Source organism: Trachurus trachurus (assembly GCF_905171665.1).
Source record: "Trachurus trachurus genome assembly, chromosome: 15".
NCBI lineage: Eukaryota > Metazoa > Chordata > Actinopteri > Carangiformes > Carangidae > Trachurus > Trachurus trachurus.
The window spans coordinates 3,390,576-3,407,019 of record NC_139906.1 but is presented as its reverse complement, the minus strand read 5'-3'; the positions used below and the strand labels follow the sequence as shown (position 1 = coordinate 3,407,019).

Sequence of the window (16,444 nt, the reverse complement as noted above, 5' to 3'; positions counted from 1 at the left end):
CTCCTCCACTCCACCATCCATCCACACTTCTACTTCTCCTCTTCTCCTTCTTCTCCTTCTTTCTCTTTCCCTCTGGGTCTTTCCTTCTCTCCTTCTCTTTCTGTCTCTTTATCAAACACCCCCAACATGGGCCAGATTAACTATTTAATGCACTTGTCATTATCTGCCAAAGGCCCAGAGCAATTTACCGCCATTCACAGCCGCATTTTCTCACGTCGTCGTGGCCTGTGAACGCACCACCAGTCTCAGTCGTTTCCTACAAAGAAAAAAGGAGCTCCATCCATCTCTCCTCTCTCTCTCTCCGTCTCTTTCTCTTCTCTCCGTATTCTCTCGTTCCCTCTAAGTCTGATATCTCCCGAGCTTATTAAACTGCAGAGCATGTGTTGTAAAAGATTAATCTGTTGGTTTCCCATGCAAACTTAAATTAGTCCCGCTCGCCTCTCCACTAAAAGGCATGGCTAATGCCGCTCCTCCGCTGAGAGAGGGAAGGAGAGAGGGAGAGACAGAGAGAGAGAGAAAGAGGTTCATATCAGGACTGAGGCTCGAGGCTTCATCTAATGTCAGACGTGTCCTTCGTCTCCTCTCCAACTTCCTCAGCTCTGATGTCTCACTTTCTTTCCCTCGCTCTTCTTGTTCGTCCTCTTGTTTCTCCTCTACTTTTTTTTTCTTCTTTCTCTTTCTCTTTCGCTTCCTTGTCCTCATTCTTGCACATAAACCAGCACCGCTTCCTTCCTCCACTAACGAAACAAGTTTGGACATTTTTTTTGTCCACCTATCACACTTTCCCAACTCTCCACGGTCAAATGAAAGGTCATTTTTTGGTTATTTTTTGGACCTGTAATGAATTTTAACAACATCCATGACCCTTCAACCAGACAAAAAAGGTCCACCTCTGCCTATGGGTTATTTAATGTATTTTAAAGTAAAAATTTTAAGTAACAGATATGATATCACCATGAAACTTACCAAGTTTATTACTCACATTAAGACAGTTTTGTCAAATTTTATGTTTAAATATGTAAATGAGGCAATATCTAATGAAATATGCACTGATTTCCAGAACTGAAATCTGAACAATGGATAAAGCCCCTTTTTAAATTCTTGTTTTTCACCGAGGGGATTTTGGATATATATTTTTATCACTAAAATACTGTCACCAGCCCTAAACCCCATAGAAATGTTGTGTTTTTGCAGCAAAAACAACTGGTCAGGAAGGGGTTAAACGTTTTGAAACCCATGTAAAAAGTGAGTTTCATGTTTAGTCAAGACCCAGCCCGATATGTATCGCAAATATTTTGGGAGTAACTGATATAAATGTTGTCTAGGGGTCATAGATGTCATGGATTTGTAAATTGAAGGATCATCTGAGGGTTAAAACCTCGCGCGAGAGGTTCATATCAGGACTGAGGCTCGAGGCTTCATCTAATGTCAGACGTGTCCTTCGTCTCCTCTCCAACTTCCTCAGCTCTGATGTCTCACTTTCTTTCCCTCGCTCTTCTTGTTCGTCCTCTTGTTTCTCCTCTACTTTTTTTTTCTTCTTTCTCTTTCGCTTCCTTGTCCTCATTCCTGCATATAAAGACATAAACCAGCACCGCTTCCTTCCTCCACTAACTTTATACGAAACGAAACAAGTTTGGACATTTTTTTTGTCCACCTACAGTATCACACTTTCCCAACTCTCCACAGTCAAATGAAAGGTCATTTTTTGATTATTTTTTGGACCTGTAATGAATTTTAACCACATCCATGACCCTTCAACTGGACAAAAATGTATTTCAAAGTAACAGATCACCGCACATCCTGGGAATTACTTGTTATTTATCGTCTGTTTTTTGTTTCTTTAAGCGGAGACACTGCAGGTGAATAGGGTAAAAAAAAAATTTATATTAGATATCATCATGAAACTTCCCAAGTTTATCACTCACATTAAGACAAATATTTTTTTGTATTACAAGTTTTGTCAAATTTTATGTTTAAATATGTAAATGAGGTAATATCTAATGAAATATGCGCTAATTTCCAGAACTGAAATCTGAACAATGGATAAAGCCCCTTTTTAAAAACTCTTGTTTTATTTTGTTGACATATTATAGTCAGAAGTTTTCACAGAGGGGATTTTGGATATCTCTTTTATCTTTTATCACTAAAATACTGTCACCAGCCCTAAACCCCATAGAGTCCCATAGAAATGTTGTGTTTTTGCAGCAAAAACAACTGGTCAGGAAGGGGTTAAAGATTTTGAAAGTTTAGTCAAGACCCAGCCTGATATGTATCACAAATATTTTGGGAATAACTGATATAAATTTTGTCTGAGGGTGATGTTTAATGTTAAATTTAACTTTTTTTATTTAACTTAGAGTTTTAATCTAAAATGTACAGCTGTAACTGTGTTTATTCATTCATGAATTTGTATCATTGCATTTTTTTTTATTCTTTTTTATTGTATTCAGTATATTTTATTCTATTCTACAGCCTGACCAGGGACAAAGACTGCAAATTAGCTGAAGCTATAGACGTCTTATATGCATCACATTTTCCCATTTTCTGTGGCAGTGTTGTTATGTATTGTCCCAGTTAAATAACCATTAAAATATAAAATAAAATAAATACGACAATGTGCTGCAGAAACCGAACAACAAACACAAAATGTCTGTATGCAGCCAGCTCCAGGCCTCTAGGGGGCGCTCACACACACATATATCACACATGTATATAAGCTATGTTCCCTGTCGCTCTTTTGTAATATTGTAAAAAAAAAAAAAATTACAATATAGAGTCAAATATAAAAAGAAAAACAACACAAACTCTCTCTCTTCTTTCTCTCATTTAAACTTTTGGTTGCTCGGGGCGACCGTCTCCGACACCTTAAACCATCCTCATCCTCATCCTCACAGTCACTCTCCGTCTGTTTTCTTGTTCCTCCTCCACTCGTTTCCTGCGTCTGTGTTTTGTTCTGTTTCTCTTTGGCCTCGTTTTCTCTCCTGTTTGTAAATTCATGTTTGTCCAGAGGAAGCTGAATAATAATATTTAATAACAATAATATTTAATAATAAATCTGTTGGTTTGTTTGTGAAACTTGGAGGATTTTATATTTTCCATCTTTGCTGCCATGATATTTATCATTATTGTTCCTTTTTGAATATTTCATCATTCTTCTCCTTCTCCTTCTTGTTTCCAGTCATCGTGATCCTGTTCGTGATGAGGAAACGTTACCAGAAGGATTCTCTGGCCGGGATGAAGAACAGCGGAGAAATCCACGAGCAGCTGGTCACCTACGACGAAGAGGGAGGAGGAGAGATGGACACCAACGGGTAAAACACACACTCACTCACACTGTTCACTGCATCAAAACACACACTCATATTAACAAACAGCACCTGAGGATATTAAGAAACTAATCCATTTATATTTAAGTATTATCAGAACCATAAAGAGTTCAGTAAACTTTCCAATCTGGAGCTGATGATGATGAACAAAAATAGTTAGAAGTCTCAATAACTCATCACCAAACGCCACAGTTTATTTTATTCCTTAATTATTTAACTGTTCTACTATTTTATTTATATACTTTTATATTCTTATCCAATGACCGAAAGGTACATAAGAATTTCACTGTAACTGCTTGTAATTATATGTGAGAAATAAACTTGAACTGAACTGAGCTGAAAAACCCCCAGTGCATCATGGGAAACATGTAACTTTTATCAGTTCTTTAACATGATGAAAACCTTCAAACTTTTATTTCACCTCACTGTCGTTAAACACCTGAGCATTTTATTATTGGACGTTCACCACATCCGTACAAAATTAAACCTGTTCACATGGAAACCGCCAGCAGAAACTGAACTGAAATGATCATAATTATTATAATTTTAATGATTTTGTGTTTTAGAAAAATTAAACAAAGAAGAGTTCCCGCACACATAGCCAACTTGCAGAATTTTTTGCGACGTTTCAGTACTAGACCTTTTTCAAGCAAATGTTTGTGCCACTGCCAACACAGGAAGCCATTTTAAATAGGAGTGGCTGTGTGACACCAACCAATCACTTTCCCACACATCTGAGTGTAAGGAATTCAGATATTATATATCAACAATATCAAAATACAATCAATAGAAACAGCATCAATATACAAAGGTAAAGTGCAACGAATACATACTGTACAATAAATACTAAGGTGTCGTGACTGGATACATTAGGTCCTAATGGAAGGTAATGGCTAATGATCACAGTCACAAACAATGAATACGACAGATTCAATACCATATAGGAAAATAGAAGAAAGAGGAACTTGCAATAAAAAGTTTCAGATCTTTACTGTATCCTTGCAAACTTTTTATTGCAAGTTCGTTCCTCTTTCTTCTGTTTTCTTCTATTTTCTTCTATTTTCCTATACTCTTCTTTGTTAAATTTGGACTTAATTGTCACCCTTCGACGCACCTGCCAAGGAAATAGATGTGCGAAGATTTTTGCTTTTTCTGTGTTTTAGAAAAATAAAATCTTCCTTTTTAAATATTAACCCTTACAGACTGTTTTAAATTCCATCCTTTCACCCTGTTAACTCTTTCGCGACCACACAAATTTCTCATCACATCCGCTCAGGACCACATGTTTTTGGCTATTTTTTACCTTTTTTCTCACGTCGAACCGAACTCTGTACATCACCTAGAAACAAACGGTTTTCACGTGGTTGAAGAGTGACTTTACAACGTGCTCCTTGAAAAAACGGCGAGGTTTTCCGCCGTTTCGTTTGTGAGTAGGAAGTAGAAGAAGAGAGCTGGGTTTCTCCAAAAACGGAGCTCCCGCTCTAGTTTCAGAGAAAAACGCACTTTTGTGTCAAGTGGCAATCTGCTCATTTTACCGGTACTCTGCAGTGTGGCATGTCTCCCAAATCATTTCTACGGCTAAATAAATATTTTCAGAGGCAAATGCACAGCACGCTGCACGCCGTCCCCAGAGCAGCATTCAAGGAGACCGATTACTCAAACAAAACCAAGATCACACAGTTTATAAAAAACATTATGTTGTGATTTTAGTTTAAAACAGTTTTACATATCAGAGGACTACCATATTCACACACAGGGTACGTCAGAGTGTCTATTATCGTAATCTGTAAAAAAAAAACGGTTTTGATGAGTTTACTCGTCAATGGTCGCGAAAGAGTTAAGGACGTTTTGAGTCCTCGTGTTGGTGAAGCCAAACTTTTTAATGGTTTTATATTTTGAGATCATTTTTTTTAATGTTATTTAAATCTCTTTAGTCATAGATTTGTTTTTATTTCCCACCGCTCTCTGACTTCCCTCCTCTCCTCTCTCTTCTCTTCTCCTCCAGCTACGACGTCTCCATCCTCTCCTCCGCCTGCCACGACGGCTCGCTGCTGCACCGCGCCGACCGCCACCACCCCCACCCGTCGCTGTACGCCATGGTGCAGAAAGCCCCTCCCCCGCCCCATCCCTCACAGCAGCCCACGGCGTGCAAGGGAGACATGGCCGTGATGATCGAGGTGAAGAAGGACGAGGCGGACCGCGACAGGGACGGCTTCCCCTACGACACGCTGCACATCTACGGCTACGAGGGGCCCGAGTCCCTGGCCGGCAGCCTGAGCTCCATGGACAGCTCGTCCACCGGCTCCAACCTGGACTACGACTTCCTCAACGACTGGGGGCCGCGCTTCAGGAGCCTGGCCGAGCTGTACGGCGTGGACGGGCCCGACTTCTACCACCAGTACTGATGCCAAACACACACACAGACACACACAGACACACACAGATAAAGAAACAGCCATAAACGTACATTCACACACTGCCAAAAGCATGCACTAATAGATACACACAGTGGGCCTGTCCCAATATGCACACTCCATCACACTTACACACATGGGCTTAGTGTCAGTGTGTTCAGTGTGTCCCATTTCTCCAACGACTGAAAGTGCAGCGCGCTTGATTTGCACTTTACCCACACTTATGGTAAGACCGCATCCGAGCGGTATACAGTATTTGGCCAAGTATAAATCCCACAATGCACCATGGTGAAGTCCGCCGTCACCGGGAGCCACAAGCCCGTTTAGGAAATGCGATTGAATTAATCTCAATAAAATGAAATTAAAGCAGAAGTAAGCGATCTGGTCGTTTTGGCTAATGCTGCGTTCCAGGCAGGCTTTTGAAACCGTAAATTACAGCTTCAAGTCACAACTTACGACTTTGTAGCGTTCCAGGCAACCCACTCGTGTTTTTCCGACCTGTTTTACCTGTGAAAGTCACTATAACGGCCACTCGTAACTTCCGACCTGTGAAGTCGTACCAGATCGAACTGGTACGACTTCACAGGTCGGAAAAACACGAGTTACGAGTTTCCTTGAACGCACCATAACGTCTTGTCAGCCGATGGAGTTAGCAGCCCCCGCCCTCGTCATGGATCTATTGGTCCTCGTCCCTACGTCACCACATTCAGGCGCATCCCTTGGCTGCACACACAGAGAGGACTGCCCCTTTATGCCGTTCTCTCTCCTCATTGGATAAAACTTGTAGGATACGATAAAAGTTTTCTCCTCAGCTCAGAGCAGAGCAGAGGGACTGACAGACCCGTGTTTCAGTCCAAACACTCTATGTAAGTGATTGCTGTCGGAAGATAGAACTATTTAAGACTTATATTAACACAAATATATCACTTACTTCTGCTTTAACTTTCTATCTCATAATTATGACTTTTTAATGTCATATTTTATATTCACCATGTTCTGTTCATGGTTTTTATTTTTTGTTTTTTGTTTTTCTTGTTTATTTTATTTACTTACAGAGTTGGGCTTACACGTTTATGATCTGAATCTTGCGCATAGAGACACTTTTGAGATGAGACTGTGATCCAGCAGCACTGGTTATTAAAACTGTTGCTGTGCTGTGTGAGTGTGTCGTAGTTGTGCTACTGTGCGCAACGGCACAGGCTGCACTTGTCAAGTTTGTCCCGATTGCTTTTAAATCTCCCCCCCACACGCTTGGCCACTTAATCCATGCTTGCACACTATACATAAATATAAAGCGCACTGAGCCAAGTGTGGAGGAATGGGACAGGCCCACACACAACTGCGTTTTCCTGTCGGCCATGTTGGAGCTTCGATCGGACGGACGGACGGACACTCGTCTCCTCCTTCCTCCAAAGACTGGACACAGAATGAGGGACATCGAGCGGCTTCGTTTGTCCCTCTTTTTCCTTATTATTTCTTTTTTTATTATAATCTTTAATTTCGGTGACGCGGGAAAGATCGTCACATGAGAGGAGGTGATATAGCAGCAGCAGCAGCAGCAGCCAATCAGAGCTCAGCGTGGATAATCAGGTCACTGCGGGCCACAGAGGTGTCATCATCATCGTCAGGTCATGTGATCCGTCTTCGTCTCTGCACCATTTTTGTTTTATGTAACATGTTGTGACACAGCTCCTGTCTATGCACTGATGATATTCACACATACACAGATATTTTGTAAACTTCTGTTTTTTAAAATTTTATTTCAACAGATAATAAACATATTATCTTCATTTGGATAATAATGATAATTGGGAGATGACCAGGGCCGTTGCTAGGAATCCTGGGCCCCCTTAATGAATATTACAGTGGGCCCCTCCCCCTAACTTTTCCTTTTTTTTTCTTAGACTACGTATGTATTATAGTTTTTAATTTAGCCTTCTTTGTTTTGATGCTAATGCAGCATTACACTGCAAAAACTCAAGTATCTTAGCAAGAATATTTGTCTTATTTCTAGTCAAAATGTCATTTCTAGTCAAAACAAATCTCATTATACTTAAAATAAGACACATCATATTAAAAGTAGCTTGTTTTTAGACACTTTTGACTTCTTTCAAGCAGATTTTCACTTGGAATAAGTAGAAAAAATCTGATAGTGGAGCAAGTTTTTCTTCCTTATTACAAGCACAAAAAACTTACTTTCACTGGCAGATTTTTTACATTTAAGTGAAAATTATCTAAAAACAAGTTAAGTTTTAGGTAATGAGTCTTATTTTAAGTGGAAAGAGATTAGTTTTGACTAGAAATGAGACATTTGGACAAGAAATAAGACAAATATTCTTGGAAAGATGTAGAGTTTTTACAGTGTACTATGAGTATTAGTCAGGGTCTTACGCAGAATAAATCAGTCATACAAAGATTAGACTACTGGGGTTTTTTATGGGCCCCACTGGGCGCTGGGCCCCTAGAATTATCACCACCTTTCTCCCCTATACAACGGCCCTGGAGATGACATATGAAGTTATATCTCAGATAAAAAACAACAAGAAGGAAAAAGTAGGTCACAAAACTAAACATACAACTGCACAAAAATGAAAAAGTTTCATAGTATCCACATATTTACAATTATATGCACGTCTGCATACAAACACATCAATGCACAGATGTCACTATCAATCAATTAAAACCAAACCTTTTCACTTTTTTGGGGCCAAAAAGCTGTTTTTAATGGTATGAATTCCATATTATGAACCTCATTGATCGGGGTTCATTCATTTAAGTGATTAGTTTATTTCTTCGTCTTGTTGGGGATGCATGATGAATGGTGCAGCTCAAAGTAACTCCATACTCTTTTTTATTTTGACGGTCTGTCGTCTCCTCAAGCTTCAAGCTTTCAACATTTTTTTTAAACATATATAAATATATATATTTCACAGAAAGGCCGAGAACAAGGTGCTTTTATTTGTATGAGTTGTTTGTCAATCTGTAAATCTGTTGTTTGAGCTTTTAAACTGAAAATAGTTCAATTGAACAGTTTGACCAGAGTTTAAAAACATCACATGAGGCTTTTTTTCTTTCTCGTTGTTACTTTAAAGACTCTTCTCCGTCCTGTTTCTCTGTATTCGAGCGTCTGATCCAAACAAGAAGTCGTTTTTTTTTTCTGAATGAGTCACTTTTTGCTGGTTTCTCTGCTGCAGTGAGAGGAAGAACAACAGAGCGCCGCCCGGGCCGGAGAGGAAACGGCTGAGAGCGCTGCAGCTCTGACAGAATTACAGCGCTCCCAGGTTTTTATTTGACACGGCTCATCATCACACTTATTGTTGAGTTCAAAGCCCAACTCTCTGAGGTCCACTACAACACAACTCATTCAGACGACTCAGGAAGCACAGAGTGGCAAAAAGCAGTAGCGATGGATCCAACAGCTTTGACCTCTCGTCCTTTTTTGGCCACCGTCACCGTCCTAAAGCTTCTGAGGGTGAAACTGACAATCTGTAGGTTTTTATCAGCGTAGTTCAATCTGAGTGTCTTGACCCTGCTACAAAGTTGATGATTGATCAAATTGGACTGATCTGGTCCCTCTAAATCTGGCTACAGTTTGTTTAACTGTTAGTGTAGCATTATTGACATAGTAAAAAGTGAAGTGTCATCAGTTTATAGTTTGACCGACTCTTTAAAGCCCAAAGAAAGTCAAACAGGGTTCCTACGCAAGTATGGAAAGTATGGAAAAGTATGGAATTTGATTTTATACATTTCCAGGTCTGGAAAAGTATGGAAAAGGGAAATTATTGTTAGGAAATATATTTATCTTAATACTTATCTGGGTTTGGTCTTATCTGAAGTTATCTGGGTTAATTATTTTTGTATGCGCTATTGTACCTATAGCTACAATCTCCTGGAAATGATTTGGTTACATAATGGCATACACATTCAGAATAATGAAAACAAATGATTACATGCATGATTTTTTTTTCATATATAATGCACAACTATTTACACAAATATCAAAAATTATTTGAATTTTTTTTTACCAAGAAGTCTGGAAATTAGGGTGTGGAAAAAGTATGGAATTTGGACATTTCAAATGTGTAGGAACCCTGAAAGTTCATTGATATAAAACGACAAGAATGAAGCAAGAACCAGCAAAAAGTTTGTCATTTTTTCCTTCAGTGATGCTAAATTGTTGCTAATCAGTTTTTTATTGATTGACTGATTGTTTCAGCTCTGTCGAGGGTTATCCAGATTGTTTTCTGTGGTGTTAAGGATTTATCTAATCTTCATCAGCTCTTCATCTTCATTCAGTCTGAGGTTTGGACTCTTTGACTGGTGCTGTTGAGCAACATTTATGATTGATCATATTGGACTGGTTAGTTGAAGAAGAGACAATAGGAGACCTGGTAGTGTAGCAAAGTTTATGTGGTGAACAGTGAGGCGTCGTCAGCGTAGAGTTTGACCGACTCTTAGGAAAAGTCACATTTCATCGATATAAAACAGAAAAAAACATCAGGAAGTCGAGTTAATGAAACAAAAACCAGGAAAACCTTTTCATTTCTGATGTTAAATCGTTTTGTTGCTTCTTGTCGGTCGAAGAACAGACGAATCAACAGTCTCAGCTCTGTTAGAGGTTATCTGTTGTGTTTTCCAGCAGCGTGTTCATGTATCCTGTGATAATGTGGAGGATCTGTTCGCTCTTAATGAGTCGTTAAGTCATCAGGAAAACCCCCCACCCCACCCGCTATGGCACTTGTTTGATCCCTCGCCCTCTGGGCTGGGAGGGAGGGAGGGAGGGAGGGAGGGGTAGGTTAGTGGAGGCATCAAGCCAAGAACCATTTATCAATGACTCACCTGCATTTAAACAACAATCGCAGACATTAGAGCTGATTGTGTTGGAGCTGAGTCAGGAGATGACAGGGTTCTTACGGATCTAAAAACAAGGCCTTAATTGGCATTAAAATGTCTTAAATCAATTTTTCAAAAGTCTTAAAAATGTTAAGACATGATAAGTGGTATTTTATGTTTTGTAATTAGTCTCAAATTTCAAAATAATTGGTAGCATTCCGACATAGAGAAGTTAGTGGCGGCTGTCAACGCTAAATATCAGACTTTTTATGCATTTATTTTGAAAGGACAGCTGGAAAGAGACACAATCCAATGTTCATGTAGCAGTCACTTTACCTTGGATCACATAGGAAAGTGGATAAAATTGTCCCTATAACCCTACAGTATGTAATTGATGTGGTGATTTTTTTCTTTTTTCTGCATTTGTGTTTATCATGAAGTCGGTCTTAAATTTCATTTCAAGTGGCTTTAAAAAAGTCTTTAAAAGTCTTACAGTAAATTTAACTTGGCTTAAGCTGTAGGAACCCTGGATGAATAACGACTTGGAAGACATTTAGAAATGGGAACAGGTTGCTAACTTTAAAACCAGACGTTGAGGACGCTCAGATACAGTCGACGCAGCAGAATTTAAATCTGTCCCGGTGTGAGAGAGAACACAACATGACCCGAGGACGTTCCTTTGTTTGGTTCTGTTTCTTAATGTGGTTCAATTTCTAGCACAGAGAGAGAGAGTTCGGTTTATTTATTCTCCTGTTTATTCTGTTTTGTTTGGACTTGAACCTTTTCCTTAAAAACTCCATAGGAATGTCGTTCGACAAACGTTGGGACACAATAGCGGGAAGCCTCACATATATTTACTGAGAGCAGCTTCTTCCTCCACCTCTCCTCGCCCAGACTTTTAGCTCCTGCACTCCTTGTTTACCCCCCCTCAACCCTTCACCCCCCATCCTCTAATCAGCTAAACCAAACAGTGAACTCAACTTCCTGTCCATCTGTGTATAGAGGAGGGGGGGGGGGGGGGGGGGGAAGGGGGTTGTGCCCGCCCCTTCCTGTCTGTGTTATCTCTCTCCTGAGCTAAAGCATTGTTGCTCACTTCCTGTTGGCGTCAGCCCTGGGAAACCGGCTTAGAGAGGAAAAGGCAGCGAGGCTGAAGGAGAAACATGAGGTGGGAGGTGGTTAAAAAAGACGGACAGACGGAGAGAACAATGTATAAAAGAAAGAGAAAAAAAAAGCCACTAATGAGTTTTCCACCTGAGGCAGAAAAAACTAGACACACACATCGACACTTTGACGCATCGCACGCAGCTGGGTTAGCATCCTGTTAGCATCCATTGATTGTGTGTTTTGTGTTTTTTAAGAAGTCGACACAGATCATTCAGAAAAACTAATGTTGCACTGATGAATACGACAGCTCTTTTCACTGCTTTTTAACATGTTTTTTCAAAATAAGGTTATATATCTGAAGTGACGTCAAGATAGGCTATCAACAAAATATTTAAAACGTTTTTTTTTACCTATAAAAAAGAGGGATAGATCCATTTTGAAGTATTTTTGATATGGTGATGGTATATTCATCAATTCTTTACATTCCTTTAATCCATAAGGCTCTAACTGGATGATTCTGTTTAGTTTCAAGGGGGCTAGCCGTTGCTATTGCTAACAGCTAGCAGCTAGCTAGCCCCCCTCTGTTGGCCACAACACGACGCCTTACACATCGTAGGACGTCTGGTTTTTTAATTTACGGGTAAAAAAACATTTCCTGTCCCAGCTCCAATCACAGAAACCAGGGACACCGGCGTCCTCTCAAAACGCATCCGTTCATCGAGCAAACAATGGTTGAGTTCTGTGGCGGCGGCCATCTTGGTTTTTTAGACAAAGAATAGAGAGAGCTCTTTAGCAGGAAATAGGCTACATGTCCTGTCGTCTCAGAGCCGAGGCTCTCAAGGAAACTGTTTAAAGTGGTTGTTTTTTTTCTTTGTATTCACACATTATCACCGTTATTGTGATTGTGAGTTTTATTTTGAAAAAAAGGGGGAAGCAGACAGATGTCGGGTGTAGTCTGAGTCCTTCAACAACAATTTTCCACTTTGTTATAGTCGGGTCCACACCTTTAGAAAATAATTAACTCCCATCAATCATTAAACACAGAGAGGAGGATTAAGTCTTAATGTTTTTTTATTGTGTGTTCTGGCAACACATTGACATTGACGACACAACGACGACATTGGCTGCCATTTGAATTTAATGAATTCTAGTCATTTATCATGACTCGTCACGTATCGCAAAACATTAATAAATCCAACCACTGGTTAAGACTCGTCATATTTCAATTCATTATGATTTATTGTCGTGAAAACATTTGTAAAAGAAAAAAAATATGTCTCTCAGGTCGGGATTCAGGCACAAAAAAAGAAACAAAAACAAAAAAAAGATGTTCACTTTTATGTCAATAAACAAAACACACACTTATATATATATATATACGTATATATCAATATACTGGTTTTAAAAAATCAACTCTTTAGGTGATTTTCTGTAGTTACAGCTGTGTCTCTCACCTGTTTCTGAGCGAGTGTGAAGTGTATATAGAAGAAAAATGTGCCTAATCTAATGAGTGGTTTTCTCTGTTTTTTTATTTTTGCCTCAGTTACTGTATTTAGAAGATGTTAAACTTGATACAAACTCTTTTTATTACTGTCAAAAAAACAAAACAAATAGGTTCAAAGAGCAGCGTGTGATGGACAAATGAATATGTGAATTTCTGTTTTATTTCTCTGTATGTGTGTGTGTGTGTGAGTGCGTGTGTGTTATCATGTACATACACACAAACAAAATAAAAAAAATAGCAGTCACATAGATAGATTTACATTTTCTTCTCCTGTAAATACAGTAAAGGGTCTTCAAGGGAGCAACATGTGCCTTTTATTCTTTAAAGAAAAGTAAAAAATACTGTAATTCATTTTTTGGATGTTGAACACAATGTTTTTTCTATATTGTTTTTATGGTGTATAGCAACTACTTTTTATTACCGGACATTTTTGTAAGTGTAGAATAAAAAAATGAAAAATAAACACTCAAATATGTTTCATGTTGTCATGTGATGGTTGTTTTGAAAGCGAAGAAAAGTGAAAATCTGTTTTTTATCAAGATTTATCCGACAAATTAAGCTGAAATTGATTAAAAATATAATTTATAAAGGTTGTAATCGCCCATGAGATCAGAAAAGATCATTTTTCCAAAGACACGCGGAACGACTAATAAGTAGAAAAAGTGAATAAGAACAGATGAAAGATGTGTCAGATGTAATTTACAATAACACACACATATGAGAGTTATAATCTTAAATCCATGTTTGGGGCGTTTTTGGGTTTGAGAAGCTGTGACATCATGTGTTTTTAATGACTGAATCCGCCCTCGGGCCTGTAAAAAGAGAGGAGAAGGTGGAATTTCCTGATCCGACGACCCACCGGTCGGTGGATGTTTGGGGGTCAGCCGGCGCTCTGTGATCTGCAGCAGATTTTCACCAAGAAACTATAAATATGAAAGTGTGAGTGTTGACATGTGGCTGGAAAACAAAGAGAAAGAAGACGAAGAAAAAGAAGAAGAAACGTATAGGCTACGTCCCGGGACGGAGGAGGAGGTGTATCAGGTTCCATGTGGTAGAGATCAGATCGTGCGCTCAGCGTCTCTGTGGAAACTGATCCAACATGTCAAGGAAACCTCTGATCTCCTCCGACAACGACGACCTTCATCTCACACGTCAGATCCCCCTGTTTTCACCCCCAGTGTAAATTCACCACAGGCTCGTGCTGCGTTGTTATGGTAAAGGAGGGGGAGAGGGAGGGGGGGGGGGGGGGTTATGTCCATAGATAGAAAGAGGAAGATAGATAGAGAGGGAAAGAAAGAAAGAAGTTAGTAAAATACAGATGAAGGGGGTAGAAAGAAGGAAGGAAGGAAGAAAGAGAGAAAAAAGAGACAGAGGGTTTGAAAGAAAGAAATAGATGGGATAGATAGATAGATAGATAGATAGATAGATAGATAGATAGATAGATAGATAGATAGATAGATAGATAGATAGATAGATAGATAGATAGATAGATAGATAGATAGATAGAGGCTAAGGGGGGGTGATTATGTCCATATGAGAAGTGCGTGAGTGGACGAGATCAGATGTTGGAGAGAGAGAGAGAGAGGGAAACGCCAAAGTGACGCGTGTCGCCATATGTCAACTATAATTATCACATCATGTCATCTATGTAAATCCTCTGGATAAGAGATAGATAGATAGATAGATAGATAGATAGATAGATAGATAGATAGATAGATAGATAGATAGATAGATAGATAGATAGATAGATAGATAGATAGATAGATAGATAGATAGAAAGAAAAGAGGGAAAAAGAGACAGAGAGGGGAGGATGATATATAGAAAGGTAGATAAAGAAGGGTAAAGAATGAAAGAAAGAAAAAAGAGACAGTGAGAGGGGGATTGTAGATAGAAAGAGGTAGATAGATAGAGATAGGGAAGGGCAGAAAGAAAGAAAATGACAGAGAAATGGGGTAGAAACAAAGAAAGAAGGAAGTAAAAAGACAGAGAAAGGGGGTAGAAAGAAAGAAAGAAAGAAGTAAAAAGACAGAAATATAGGGTAGAAGAAAGAAAGAAGAAAAAGAGAGAGGGGGGATGATAGATAAAGAGGTAGATAAGTAGAGAGGGAAAGAAAGAAAAAACAGTCAACTATACAATTATCACATGTCATCTATGTAAATCCTCTGGATAATAGATAGATAGATAGATAGATAGATAGATAGATAGATAGATAGATAGATAGATAGATAGATAGATAGATAGATAGATAGATAGATAGATAGATAGATAGATAGATAGATAGATAGATAGATAGATAGATGGTTTTATGTTATATTTATGAATGACCACTCTGAGGCAGCAGGACGTCAACATCCATATTTCTAAGTGATGACTCATCATTTCTTCATCACCACATCTACGACCACAAGTGTCTCTGCGATGTGGGTCAGTGTGTGTGTGTGTGTGTGTGTGTGTGTGTGTGTGTGTGTAGGTGTGTGTGTGTGTCCTCTCTGGACTAATAAGCAGCAGAGGAGCTTTTAAGAAGCTCTCATCAAATTCACTCTGTCATCAGTTATTCAGGCGAGAGGGAGGAAGGAGGGAAAAAAGACGACAAAATGATGGTGATGATGAAGATGATGATGGTGATGATGATGATGATGATGATGGTGAAGATGATGATGATGAAGAAGGAGCTACACACTAAACACTGTGTGATGGTCAAAGCAGAAAAGAAGAGTGTGTTTTATCTGTGACTACGATTACATAGAGGTTGTAGATGGACAGATGGATGGATGGATGGATGGATGGATGGATGGATGGATGGATGGATGGATGGATGGATGGATGGATGGATGGATGGATGGATGGATGGATGGACGGATAGATGAATGGATGGTATGACGGATGTATGAAGGGAAGGAAGGACGGACAGATGGATGGATGGGATGGACGGATGGATGAATGGATGGATGGATGGATAGATGGATGGATGAATGGATGAATGGACGGACGGACGAATGAATGGATGAATGGACGGACGGACGGACGGATGGATGGATGGATGGTATGACGGATAGATGGATGGATGGATGGATGGATGGATGGATGGATGGATGGATGATTGAATGGATGGATGGATGGACGGATGGATAGATGGATGGATGGATGGATGATTGAATGGATGATTGAATGGATGGATGGATGGACGGATGGATAGATGGATGGATGGATGGATGGATGGATGGATGGATGGATGGATGGATGGATGGATGGATGATTGAAT

The 16,444-nt window shown here is 39.4% G+C and overlaps 1 protein-coding gene across 1 annotated transcript in view; it reads left to right on the top strand.

Moving 5' to 3' along the window:
• The window catches only part of cdh5 (cadherin 5), a 194,248-nt gene extending 188,423 nt beyond the window's left edge, over positions 1-5,825 (top strand). Inside the window, exons 13-14 of the mRNA XM_083987751.1 lie at positions 3,179-3,311; positions 5,332-5,825. Coding sequence (XP_083843877.1) covers positions 3,179-3,311; positions 5,332-5,731 — 533 coding nt within the window. The 3' untranslated portion in view covers positions 5,732-5,825. The remainder of the gene's footprint in view (positions 1-3,178; positions 3,312-5,331) is intronic.
• Positions 5,826-16,444: the final 10,619 nt, after the last annotated feature.